The 12,215-nt window shown below is 41.4% G+C and overlaps 1 protein-coding gene across 11 annotated transcripts in view; it reads left to right on the top strand.

Annotated features, from left to right (window-relative positions):
- PXK (PX domain containing serine/threonine kinase like) overlaps positions 1–12,215 on the top strand; it is an 81,781-nt gene that overhangs the window by 30,984 nt on the left and 38,582 nt on the right. For 10 of the 11 annotated variants that reach the window (XM_055557517.1, XM_055557516.1, XM_055557514.1 and 7 more), the window contains one exon: positions 5,364–5,550. In XM_055557517.1, the coding sequence (XP_055413492.1) occupies positions 5,364–5,550 (187 nt within the window). Of the gene's footprint in view, positions 1–4,684; positions 4,787–5,363; positions 5,551–12,215 lie in introns of all 11 variants that reach the window. The other variant, XM_055557524.1, reaches the window with a different exon arrangement.

The raw sequence follows: 12,215 nt of genomic DNA, 5'->3' as shown, positions 1-12,215 counted from the left end.
TTAATTGTAGTGTGACCAGTTTAAATATTCAGATCAAATATCGGCAGAGATCAGATTCTCAGAGATGGCTTTAATTGGTTTCACTTGTGGATTTTAAGAGCATAGTCTTTCCACTCAGACAAAAACTGGGCATCTGATGACTATTGTAGGTAAGCCACTGACTGACATGCTGTTTATTCTAGCAGTGGATCTTCCCCACAAGGCTCTCCAGACATTTCCATGTGCTCAAAGTGGCATGAACATCTGGGAGCTAATGTTGGGCCTACTATGTGCTTTCATCTTTATGCACAAGTGAACACTTGCCTGGTTTTAAAAGAAACGGTTGTGATTTTGTACAGTGCTATTCAGCCAGGGCTGAGTAAGAATCCTGAGAGAGATCCTTCTGAAATGGAAACTGCCTGGGCCTAGACCTCACGAATATGGGGTGGGAAGGAAAGTCTTATCTCCTGTTTGTTCTTACTTTGGGCATATAAAGTTGAATCTCCATGACTATTCAGTTACAGCCTTATTTAATATAATAGAAATTTATTTTTACATCAGTGTAATTTTCCCTTATAAAATGGGCACTTTCAATGTGCATCTTATTTCAAATGCAAATATTCACATGTATTGATGTTGGCTTGTGTTGGGCAGGATATGGCCAGACAGCACTTCAGTGGGAGGTTTTCCTGGATCCAAGTAAACAGACAGAAGAAAGTACATACAACTTTTTGGCAGCAAAATAATTTCAAAACAACCTCCATAAAACAGACCCAAAAGACTCCAAAACCACAAAATAAAACTGTGACTATGAATTTCAGTTTCTGATTACCCTTCTGACAGATAAATGAGTTCCTGCTGAAGGAAGAGAAATATAATACACATATGCAGGGTTGTTTGAATCCAATAGAAAAAATATCTAAGTGAAATAAAGCACCGTGTAAAAGTATACATGCAATATAATAATTACATGAAATGTTTAGGAAAAATGGTTGGGAGGAAGTATGCCAGAATGTTAACAATGAGGACCTCCAGGTGGCAGGATTATGGGTTCTGTTGTTTTTTTTTTTCCCCTGGTCCTTTGTACCATTCTGTACTTTCCAGGTTCAGTACAAATAAGCACGGGCAAGTTATATAAGTGGAAAAACAGAAGAAGAGCTGTATTTTCCCAATTTTTTATAGTGAATATATCTTGTGATAACAGTGAAGAGAAACCACTACCTTATTTTAAAGGCACCATCAAATCAATGACCATACAGGGAGATAGAATGAGACACAGGAAAAGACAGCAGCAGGAGCTACAGTGATGAGAACTGTCAGGCTTGAGACGGGGACCCAGTCTCTGCCTGGGCTCTGGTACTTCCTCTCTGTCCTCACTGTCTCCATATGAAGCTAAGAGGCTGAACCAGATGACTTTTCAGGTCTCTTATAGCACAAATGTTTTGTGATTTGGTTTCACTGCCCATTTTTCACATGGGAGAGACTCTACTGAACACTGGAGGGAAATGGGGACAAATTAGGGTCTGATGAGCACTTAGCACTCCTTGGAATACTTGCTGGAATGGAGTCCAAGGCAATTTGCAGATCATTAACGGAAGTGAGACATTAGCTGATTCAGAGGTAGAAGATTTTTTCCTCCAGACAAAAAAGCTAGTTTTCTTGAAACTGATAGAGTTTGCCATGGAGTTTAGAAGTTTTGGCTAGGCTAGCAAGAGTTAGGTTATGGGCTCGAGACCCCACTTTGCCTGTCAATCCCACTTTGCTTTGTCACTCTGCAGGTGTTGCGAGTAGAGGAACTCTGGGGATGTCTCTGCTGGCTTTACTGTTCTCTTTCCTTTATACAGGGAACTCAAGAATGGAATCCAAAGGGCACTTTAAAAAGGGAACAGTTTTTTAAAAAATGTCATGATGAGGTGCCTTTGCTTGAAGCCGTCCCTGTGGAGGTGTCTAGGAAGTCAGTGGCTGAGGGGCTTCATCATATATGTGCTAGTATTCTCTCACCCTCCTTTCTAACAAGTCACAGGAGTTCTAAACTTTATATTCTGTGATGGGTAAGCATTTGAGAAATTCTGGGAGAAGCTGAAAGAGAAAGTTAACTTCTCTTGAATGCTAGCCTCCTGTCAAAGGCAAGACTTTAAAATCACACTCAGATTGCAAAGTTTCAACACTTGGAGAAAAATTTCTTGTGAGAACCCAAACCAGGGCAGAAAAACACCTGCCATGTGCCTAGCAGACTGACATGGCAGAGACACTCTACTCACAGCTGTTGGCGAAGAAGTCTTTGTTTTACCTGCTGATTTGGAAGAGCTGATGAGGTATCTGGGCAGAGCAGTACATTTCAGTTCAGTTCAGTTCAGTCGCTCAGTCATGTCTGATTCTTTGTGACCCCATGGACTGCAGCATGCCAGGCTTCCCTGTCCATCACCAACTCCTGGAGCTTGCTCAAACTCATGTCCATCGAGTCAGTGTGCCATCCAACTATCTCATCCTCTGTCGTCCCCTTCTCCTCCTGCCTTCAGTCTTTCCCAGCATCAGGGTCTTTTCCAATGAGTCAGTTCTTCACATCAGGTGGCCAGAGTATTGGAGCTTCAGCTTCAGCATCAATCCTTCCAATGAACACCCAGGACTGATCTCCTTTAGGATGGACTGGTTGGATCTCGCAGTTCAAGGGACTCTCAAGAGTCTTCTCCAATACCACAGTTCAAAAGCATCAATTCTTGGGCACTCAGCTTTCTTTATAGTCCAGCTCTCATGTCCATACATGACTACTGGAAAAACCATAGGTTTGACTAGATGGACCTTTGTTGGCAGAGTAATGTCTCTGCTTGTTAATATGCTGTCTAGTTTACCTAAAGAGAAATGATGCTTGACTTAAAAAATAATAATAATTTTTTTTTAAGCTTGTAGGCCACAAAGTTTGAAACAGATAGCTTGTCTAATTCATTCTGACATCCCCACTGTGAGTGAAAAAAATAGCCCTTTTGGGGTTTAAATCTGATCTTGTCAGATGTGACTTTCCATTCTGAGTAACCCGGGCTTCAGCTAGGTCTGCTCTCGAGTGAGTAATGCAGGCAGATGTGCTGATATTGGCTGATGGTACCCACTCTTTAGAGGTAGCTGATCTAAAGCAGGTAGATAAGTCCTTTTAGACATTTTTCGTGTATATGTAACTGTATGCCTGGGCTTACACATAAGTGCACACAGACACGCAAATGAGATTATATCTTGCAACTTATTAAAAGAGTTTTTAAAAGAAATAAATCAATTATATTTTCGGTAACACATTAGCATTGATTCCCTTATATTACGCAGTGCTCCTGAACAAAAATAATAATAAAACAATTGACTTGGATGTGTACCAGAGGAGTGATGTGCTTTCTTCATAACTTTGCTTTTCTATTTAGTTAATAAAGAAACTGCTATTCCATAAAGCGTAATTGTATGAGAGAGGAAAACAGCCTGAAATTGAGTGTCTTATCTGGCAGTGAATTTGGCCATGGTTGAAAATTCACTCTAAGTGTGTTCTGACATATTTTCATAAGTATGTTGTAGAAACAGGCAGTTCAGAATTATCAGCCAACCTTTTCATCTTGCCTAATTCAAGTTCAAGGCCTAATTGAAGTCCAAGATCTTCATTGTTTGAAAAAATGGAGTGAAGCAGGCTCAGTTAGGTTTGCTCACATGGATGATTTAGACGACATGCTTGTCTGAATTCAAGATGCCTTTCTGTTTTAGACCTTTCCCTCGATCCGTACACATGCCACTTGGACCACTCTCAGCACAAGGGTAGACTAGTACCGCTCTTTGAAAGCAGTTTTTTGCTCATTAAATTATGATACCAATCTGATACTTTGTTTTTTACGTTTAAAAAATAGACTTAAAGTTTTAAATGATCTGGAAAATGGTAGTAGATTGCACACCTGCATTTATTTTTCTTTTCTCCCCAAGCCACTCTAAAACAACAGTAAATTTGATCTTGTGTATGTACACACACACACACACACCCCTTCAAGGACAAATAGGAGAGGAGAAAATTATAACAAAAACATTAAAAACTAAAAATCCAGTGGATGAGAGCTAACTAATTAAGCAGATATGGGAAGGCAGAATTACGAGATGGCAGTAAGGGTGGATAAACCCACTGGGTCCCAGTTTTCACCACAGAACCTCCAAAAGGTTGACAGCAACAAGTGCTACCTCCAACGTGGGGTGAGGTCAAGCTAAAATCAGGAGTTAAAAGTATGTTTAAACAGTTGGATTCCCAGAGCTCCCCATCTGAGCAACTTATGCCTGCTCTTCTCCAGTGGAGAAACTGGGTTTTTTTCCTCTGCAGAGGGTTGAGCATTCTTTGGACTGGAGAATGCAGGCACAGTTGGAAATATTTACATAATAAAGAGGAGACCTGTCCAAATAAAGACATTTTTTATTAACGTGCAAGGTTTCAAACAATTCTCCCTTTCTAGGAAGCTGACAGAGGGTATCTCCACCAAAAGTGAGGGGATTACCTAAGATAAAGGCAGGCATGGATATGGAAATGGGGTTTAGCAGGAGAAAGGACAGAGGCTTCTCTAGCATGGTGGTGAAGGGAGGTCCTGGGATGCCAGTCTTGCCGCAGGTCTAGGGACCACCTGTCCTGCGTGGAACAGGTTGCTGGGTTCTGGAAAGTGCTCTTCAAGAAGATGACTGATTCATCTTTATATCTCAGTGTGTTGAAGAAAGGCTTAGATGGAGAGTTTGGAGTTGAAGAGAAAACTAGAAAAAAAGAAGTTGACAGAAAGGAGTAGTAAGCATGCTCTTTGGCTCAGTTGTGAGTATCATTTACCTAATGTAAGCGTGCATGCTGCACTTATTTAAATGATAGCATCATGATGGTGGAAGAATTAGGTCTAGAATGTGTGTGGATGAGATCAGGTTGTGAAAGAGAACTTAACCCTCATCTCCTATAATGAGAAACTTGCAGATAATGCCTAAAAGTGAAAAATCGAGGCATAACAATGTAAACCGTCACTTCTTCCAAAAGATCAGCTGAAAGAGTTAGATGTGGCCACCGTTGGGGAGTGGGGAATTGATATGTCACCTTTCGGTTGGGGTGGTAGGGGGCGAGCATCATGGGACTGCCAGCAGTAATAAACAAAAGTATTTGACTCTCAGAAAATATGTTCATGTGTAAATTTCATTTAAAAAATTAAGTCTTAAAGTGCTACAGTTAGTATTTTATCAGTTCTAAGATGCACAGGTTTTCACATTTTTACAATACAACTGATTAGGATGTATCCTGAAATGTTTTAGACCTAACGAAACCTATTGGCACAGGGATTCTGCTATTCGGTCTTATTTGGGGATGACGTGAGTATAATACTTTTCTTTTTTCTTTTTAATTAAAGATTGCAGGCCTAAGTCTACCTCTTCCTCCCAAAAAATTGATTGGTAACATGGATCGTGAATTCATAGCTGAGAGGCAGAAAGGTCTTCAGAATTATCTCAACGTTATCACCACAAATCATATCTTGTCTAACTGTGAGCTGGTTAAGAAGTTTCTAGATCCAAACAACTATTCTGCAAACTACACTGGTAAGTAGAAAGATCTATCAGCTACATTCCTGGGACAAAAGAGGCACTTTTCTTTGCCGTAGAAAATATATGTGGGACAAACTCTCCTTCCAGGTGGGGAGATGTGTTCTAGGACATTATTCATCTGCTAATACTTACCTGATTGTAATTTACTGTAGATATCTAAGAAGAACATATTTTTAAACTGGAAGATAATTGCTTTACAATGTTGTGTTAATTTCTGCTGTACCATAAAGTGAATTGGCTGTATGTATACGTATATCCCCTCCCTCCTCAGCTGCTGACCACCACCCCAACCCACCCTCTAAGTCACCACGGAGCGCTGAGCTGAGCCTGCTGGATTTTATTGCAGTTTCCTACTACCTCTCTGTTTTCCTTATGGTAGTGCATATATGTCAGTCCTAATCTCCCAACTCATCTCACCCTCTCCTTCCCCCACTGTGTCCACATATCCATTCTCTTTGTCTGCATCTCTGTTCCTGCCTTGGAAATAGGTTCATCTGTACCATTTTTCTAGACACACTTATATGTGTTAACACACGATATTTATTTTTCTCTTTCTGACTTACTTCACTTGGTATGACACACTCTATGTCCATCCATGTCTCTATAAGACAGAAATTATTCTAAAATGTTTTTAATGCCTGTTTAGAAAAATACAGAAGGGAACTTGTCTGTGTACAAAGTCTTGTCATTATTTTATTCCCTGACAAAACTGAGAGTAAATAGTCCACAATGATCTGTACAGTAATGTCAGTTTGATTTATATTTGCCTGTTTTTGTGTTTACAATATATATTATGCCTGGCTCTTCTGGGAATTACTTTAAACACAATAGTGATTCAGAAGGGGCCTTTCTGTGTCTTCCCAGTTGCTTGCTGAAACCTGCTGTGAGCAAAGCCTAGGGAGCAGGTGGTTCCTTTCCAAACCTTCCCTGGACAGAGCAGCAGCCAGAGGCCTGAGTGGGAAAGGGTGCCAGTCACACACACGGCCAGCAGCAGTTCTGTAAGCCCATTGTCAGCAGAATGAGTGATTAAATGTTTAATACACTCTGGCATGGTCTTGAACAGGCCAATAGAAGCTGTTGTAAAACCAAACCAGTGACTAGAATTCAGCCAATTTGTTAAAGCTAAACCATGCTGAGAGTCTAAGTGGAACACTGGGTATCATTAATAAGCTGATTTCCTTGCTAAGAGAATAGACTGTTTAGAGACTACATTTTGGGTCCTTAGAACACTCCTTTTGAAGTAATTAGAAGGAGACACTTTTATTCTTGTGTCAGTTAGAGGGAAACAGAGGACTGCTTATCAGGCACGAAACTTTTCTTTATCTTATTTTTAATTAATTAATTAATTAATTAATTTTTGGCCATGCTGGGTCTTCGTTGTTCTAGTTGTGATGTGTGGGCTTCTCACTGTGGTAACATCTCTTGTTTCCGGGCATGGGTTCTAGGGCATGAGGGCTTCAGTAGTTGTAGTACGTGGACTCAGTAATTGCAGCTCCCAGGCTCTAGAGCACAGGCTTAATAGTTACGGTGCATGGACTTTGTTGCTCCTAGGCATGTGGAATCTTCCCGGATCAGGGATCGAACCGGTGTCTACTGCAGTCTACCAGGGAAGCCTGAAACTTTTCTGCATAATGGAATCACCTGGGGAGCTTTAAAAAAAATTCCAATGCCCAGACTGCATTCATGCCAGTCAAATCAGAATCTCTGTGGATGGGGTTCATAGTTTGTAAGCCCGCCCTCCCCAGAGATTCTAATATGCAGCTGAGTTTGAACACCACAGTTGGAAATTGCTACTCACATCATGGGTCCTCTGACCAGCCGCACTGGCATCATCGGGAGCTTGTTAGGGATGTAGCATTCATGCCCCACCCCAAACCTAGAATCAGGATGTGGTTTTTAACAAGGTCCCCAGGTTATGTGCATGCATATTAAAGTTTGAGAAGCCTTGCAGGAGAACATGCCTGTCATCTTCTAGGGAAAGTGCCTGCAGGGGTAAGAAAGTGCCTTTATAGAAAGCAACCCACTAAGGGGAAGTTTATTTCAAACTCATATTTGCTGTAAGTTATGAAACTGAACAAGGCTTGCATTTTTACCCCACTTGTTTCTTGGAGCTCATTGGAAAAAAAGCATCACCGGCCTGGGGCTCCCAGGACAACTCGTGTTCTTTCAGAGCAGGTCTCCCTTGGCTTTCATTTCACCTTACTTCACCTCACTTGTTCCAGGACTGTCACACCATGGACTCTGGGTTGACTTTTATCGAGTCCCTTGCAGCTCAGCCCTGTTCACTGGTTTGTTTGTCCACGTCGTTTCCTGACAGTGTCTGCTAGTGTCCTCCTGAGGTCACGCGTCACGGTGTGCTGTACATGTGATGATGCTGTCCATTCCGTACGCTTAACTCTCTGCCCTGCCATCCATGTGCTAGGTGTGGGGCTGGGAGTTGGGGTACAGGTGTGAGGAAAATGTGCTCCTTGTTCTCGGGGAGCTTGTACTAGAAATACCTTGAGTTGCCAGGGGATCAGAGCTAGCAGGGACCTTGCAGCAGATGCATTTAGACTAACCCTCTTGTTTTATTTTTTAATGTAAGTTTTTTGTTGTTTTCCTTCCAGTTTTATTGAGATATAATTAACATACAGCACTGGATATGTTTAGGTGTACAGCATAGTGATTTGACTTACATACATTGTGACATGAGGATCACAGTAAGTTTAGTGACCATCCGTCATCTCATAGAGATGCAGATTAAAGTAGGAGAGAAAAATTCTTTCTGTGTGATAAGAACTCTTAGAATTTACTCTCTTAGTAACTTTCATGCATAAGGTACAACAGAGTTAGTTACATTTATCATGCTGTGTATTGCATTCCTAGTACTTATTTATCTTATAGCTGAAGTTTATACCTTTTGGCCACCTTCATTCAATTCCCCATCCTCCTACCTCCAGCCCCCACCTCTGGTAACCACAAATCTGATCTCTTTTTCTGTGCGTTTTTGAAGAATAATTGACCTGCACTACTGTGCTGGTTCCTGTTACACAACATTATGATTTGATGTTTCTATACCTGTCAAAATAGTCATCATGATGAGTCTACTTACATATGTCACCATAAAAAGATATTACATAGTTATCAGCTGTATCCCTCCATGTTGTTGCAAATGGCAAGCTTTCATTCTTTTTTGTGACTGATTAATATGCCACTGTGATACTTAGGTTGCTTCCACATCTCAGCTTCTGTAAATAATGCCACAGTGAACACGGTGGTGCGTATATTTTTTTCTAGGTAGAGTTTTCCTTTCCTTCTGGTAAATACCGCGGAGTGAAATTGAACAACCGCGTGGTAATTCTGCTTCTAAAGGTTTTGAGGGCTCTCGTATGGTTTGCTGTAGTGGCTGTTTCAAGTCACCTTCTCATCAGTAATGCACAAGGGTTCTTTTTCTCCGCATCTTCACCAAAACTTGTTATTTATTCGTGGTCCTTTTGATGATAGCCATCATGATGGGTGTGAGGTGATACTTCATTGTGCTTTTGATTTGCATTTCCCTGATGAGTACTGATGTGGAGCATCTTTTCATGTACCTGTTGGCGATCTGTCTGTCTTCTTTGGAAAAATGTCTATTCAAGTATTCTGCCCATTTTTTAATACTGTTTTTTGATATTTAGTTGTATGAGTTCTTTGTATATTTTGGATATTAACCACTTGTCAGATACATTGTTTGCAAATCTGTTCTCCGATTCAGTAGCTGGTCTTTTTGTTTTGTTGATGGTTTTCTTTGCTGTGCAAAAGCTTTTAAGTTTGATTAGGTTCCATTGGTTGGTTTTTGCTTCTTGTGTTTCCCAAGGGGACATATCCAAAAAAACATTGGTAAGACCAATGTCAAAGAGTTTGCCACCTGTGTTTTCTTCTAGGAATTTTATGGTTTTAGGTCTTCCATTTATGTCTTTAATCCATTTTTAGTTTATTTTTGTATATGATGTGAGAGAGTAGTCCAGTTTGGTTCTATTGCGTTTAGCTGTCTAATTTTCCGGAATTTATTGAAGAGGTTGTCTTTTCTCCATTGTATATTCTTACCTCCTTTGTCGTATTGATAGATTAATTGCTGATGAAAGTGCGGGCTCATTTCTGGGCGCTCTATTCTGTTTCTTCATGCTCTGTGTGTGTGCTTGTGCACGTCCTAGTACCATGCTGTTTCGATTATTGTACCTTTGTAGTGTGCTTTGAAATCAGAAGCATGATACTTTCAGCTTTTCTTTTTCAAGATTGTTTTGACTATTCAAGATCTTTTCTGTTTCCATAAAAATTTAGAATTATTTGTTCTAGCTCTGTGAAAAAAGCTAGTGATAGGGATTGCACCGAATCCGTAGATTGCCTTGGGCTGTACAGTCATTTTAGCCATATTAATTCTTCCAGTCCATGAACACAGTATATCTTTCCATCTGTTTGTGTCCTCTTCAATTTCTTTCATTAGTGTCTTAGAGTTTTTAGAGTACAGATCTTTTACCTTTTTAGTTGGATTTATTCTTCTTGATATGATTGTAAATGGAATTGTTTTCTTACTTTCATTTCTTTCTGATAGTTTCTTATTAGTATACAGAAATGTAACCAGTTTCTGCATATTAATTTTGTATCCTGCAACTGTGCCAAACTCATTGAGTTCCAGGAGAACCCTCTCATTTTATACATGAGCAGTCTCCCAAGAAGGGCCTTACCTAGGGTTGCACATTTGTATGATTGTACAAGTGTCTAGTGTCTGAATGTTTCCCAATTAAAATGCTGCTCAGCCCCTGGAACATTGTCTGATCCCTATATCTCCTCCTCATGTGCCTCTCTACATGCTGCTCTTGTCCTGATCTTTCCCTGCTCTTGTCCTGATCTTTCCCCTCTCTCCCAGGATGCCAGACAATCAGGAATCCAAAGGAGATGAGCATGGGAGTGTGAGAAAACTGTCAGAGACTCCTGCCAGAACCCAAACACTCAAGTAGCTGCCGCTATTTAGAGGGCACAGTGCTGATGAAACAATAAGGGTTGGGTGCTGTTTTCAGAGAAGTGCTGATTAATTTCCCCCTTTGCATGAAATTTAGAACTTTGTCTTTTCTCTGCGCTGACTCACCAAATGTCTCAGGAAAGGGAAGCCCAGGCCACCTCCTCCACATCAGCTTAACTGAGCTGTTCCCCAAAGAGCAGGGCAGTCTTGTCTAGGTTTCCCAAAACTTACAGTGTGGCCCATGGCCCCCAAGGGCGCCCTGTGCAGCTCCAGCTGCCGGCATTTCCCCTGTAATGTGGATACTGTCTGCACCTCTCCTTAGTTTCTGTGGTCACTGTCCAGCTTCCCTTCAGCAGGATCTGAGTTCTGTGTTCAGGTGTGGCTGAAACCACCGAGGCCACATTTCCTGCCTGTTGCTCTGACTGAGCCTGTGGGTGTTTCGTCAGAGGAGACTCGTTGACGCCACCCATTCCCCAGGGGGTGGGTGACCAGCAGCTCTCAGGACATCAGCAGCTCCCTGCTCTCCTCTCTGGGACCCCAGCCTGGGATTGCTGGTCCTTTTCTTCCTTTCCTTCCGTTTTTGTTGTTGTTCAGTCGTTCAGTTGTGTCCGACTCTTTGTGATCCCATGAACTGCAGTACGCCAGGCTTCCCTGTCCTTCACTATCTCCTGGAGTTTGCTCAGACTCATGTCTATTGAATCCATGATGCCATCCAACCATCTCATCCTCTGTCATCCCCTTCTCCTCCTGCCCTCAGTCTTTCCCAGCATCAGGGTCTTTTCCAGTGAGTCAGCTCTTCTCATCAGGTGGCCAAAGTATTGGAGCTCAAGCTTCAGCATCAGTCTTTCTAATGGATATTCAGGATTGATTTAATTTAGGATTGACTGGATTGATCTCCTTGCTGTCCAAGGCACTCTCAAGAGTCTTCTCCAGCACTACATTTTGAAAGCATCAGTTCTTTGGCTTTCAGCCTTCTTTATGGTCCAACTCTCACATCTGTATGTGACTGCTGGAAAAACCATAGCTTTGACTGTGTGAACCTGTGTGGGCAAAGTGGTACCTGTGCTTTTTAATATGCTGTTTGGGTTTGTCATAGCTTTCTTTCCAAGGCACAATCATCTTTTAACTTCATGGCTGCAGTCACCATCTGCAGTGATTTTGGAGCCCAAGAAAATAAAATCTGTCACTGTTTCCATGTTTTCCCCATGTATTTGTCATGAACTTATGGGTCTGGATGTCATGATCTTCGTTTTTTGAATGTTGAGTTTTCAGCCAGCTTTTTCATTCTCGTCTTTCACCATTATCAAGAGGCTTTTCAGCTCCTCTTCACTTTCTGCCGTTAGGGTGGTATCATCTGCAGTTGGTATATCTGAGGTTGATACTTCTGCCAGCAGTCTTGATTCCACCTTGTGATTCATCCAGCCTGGCATTTCACATGATGTACTCTGCATAGAAGTTTAATAAACAGGGTGACAATCTACAGCCTTGATGTACTCCTTTCCTAATTTTGAACCAGTCTGTTGTTCCATGTCTGGTTCTGACTGTTGCTTCTTGACCTGCGTACAGGTTTCTGAGGAGGCAGATAAGATGATCTGGTATTCTAATCTCTTTTTACTACCAAATATCACTGAAAGGAAATATGGGTCCTTGGTGCTTTGTTGAGGGTTGGTTTGGGGTTGTT

Source organism: Bubalus kerabau, chromosome 20 (assembly GCF_029407905.1).
Source record: "Bubalus kerabau isolate K-KA32 ecotype Philippines breed swamp buffalo chromosome 20, PCC_UOA_SB_1v2, whole genome shotgun sequence".
NCBI lineage: Eukaryota > Metazoa > Chordata > Mammalia > Artiodactyla > Bovidae > Bubalus > Bubalus kerabau.
The sequence above is the reverse complement of the archived record's forward strand: the minus strand, read 5'-3'. Positions and strand labels throughout refer to the sequence as shown.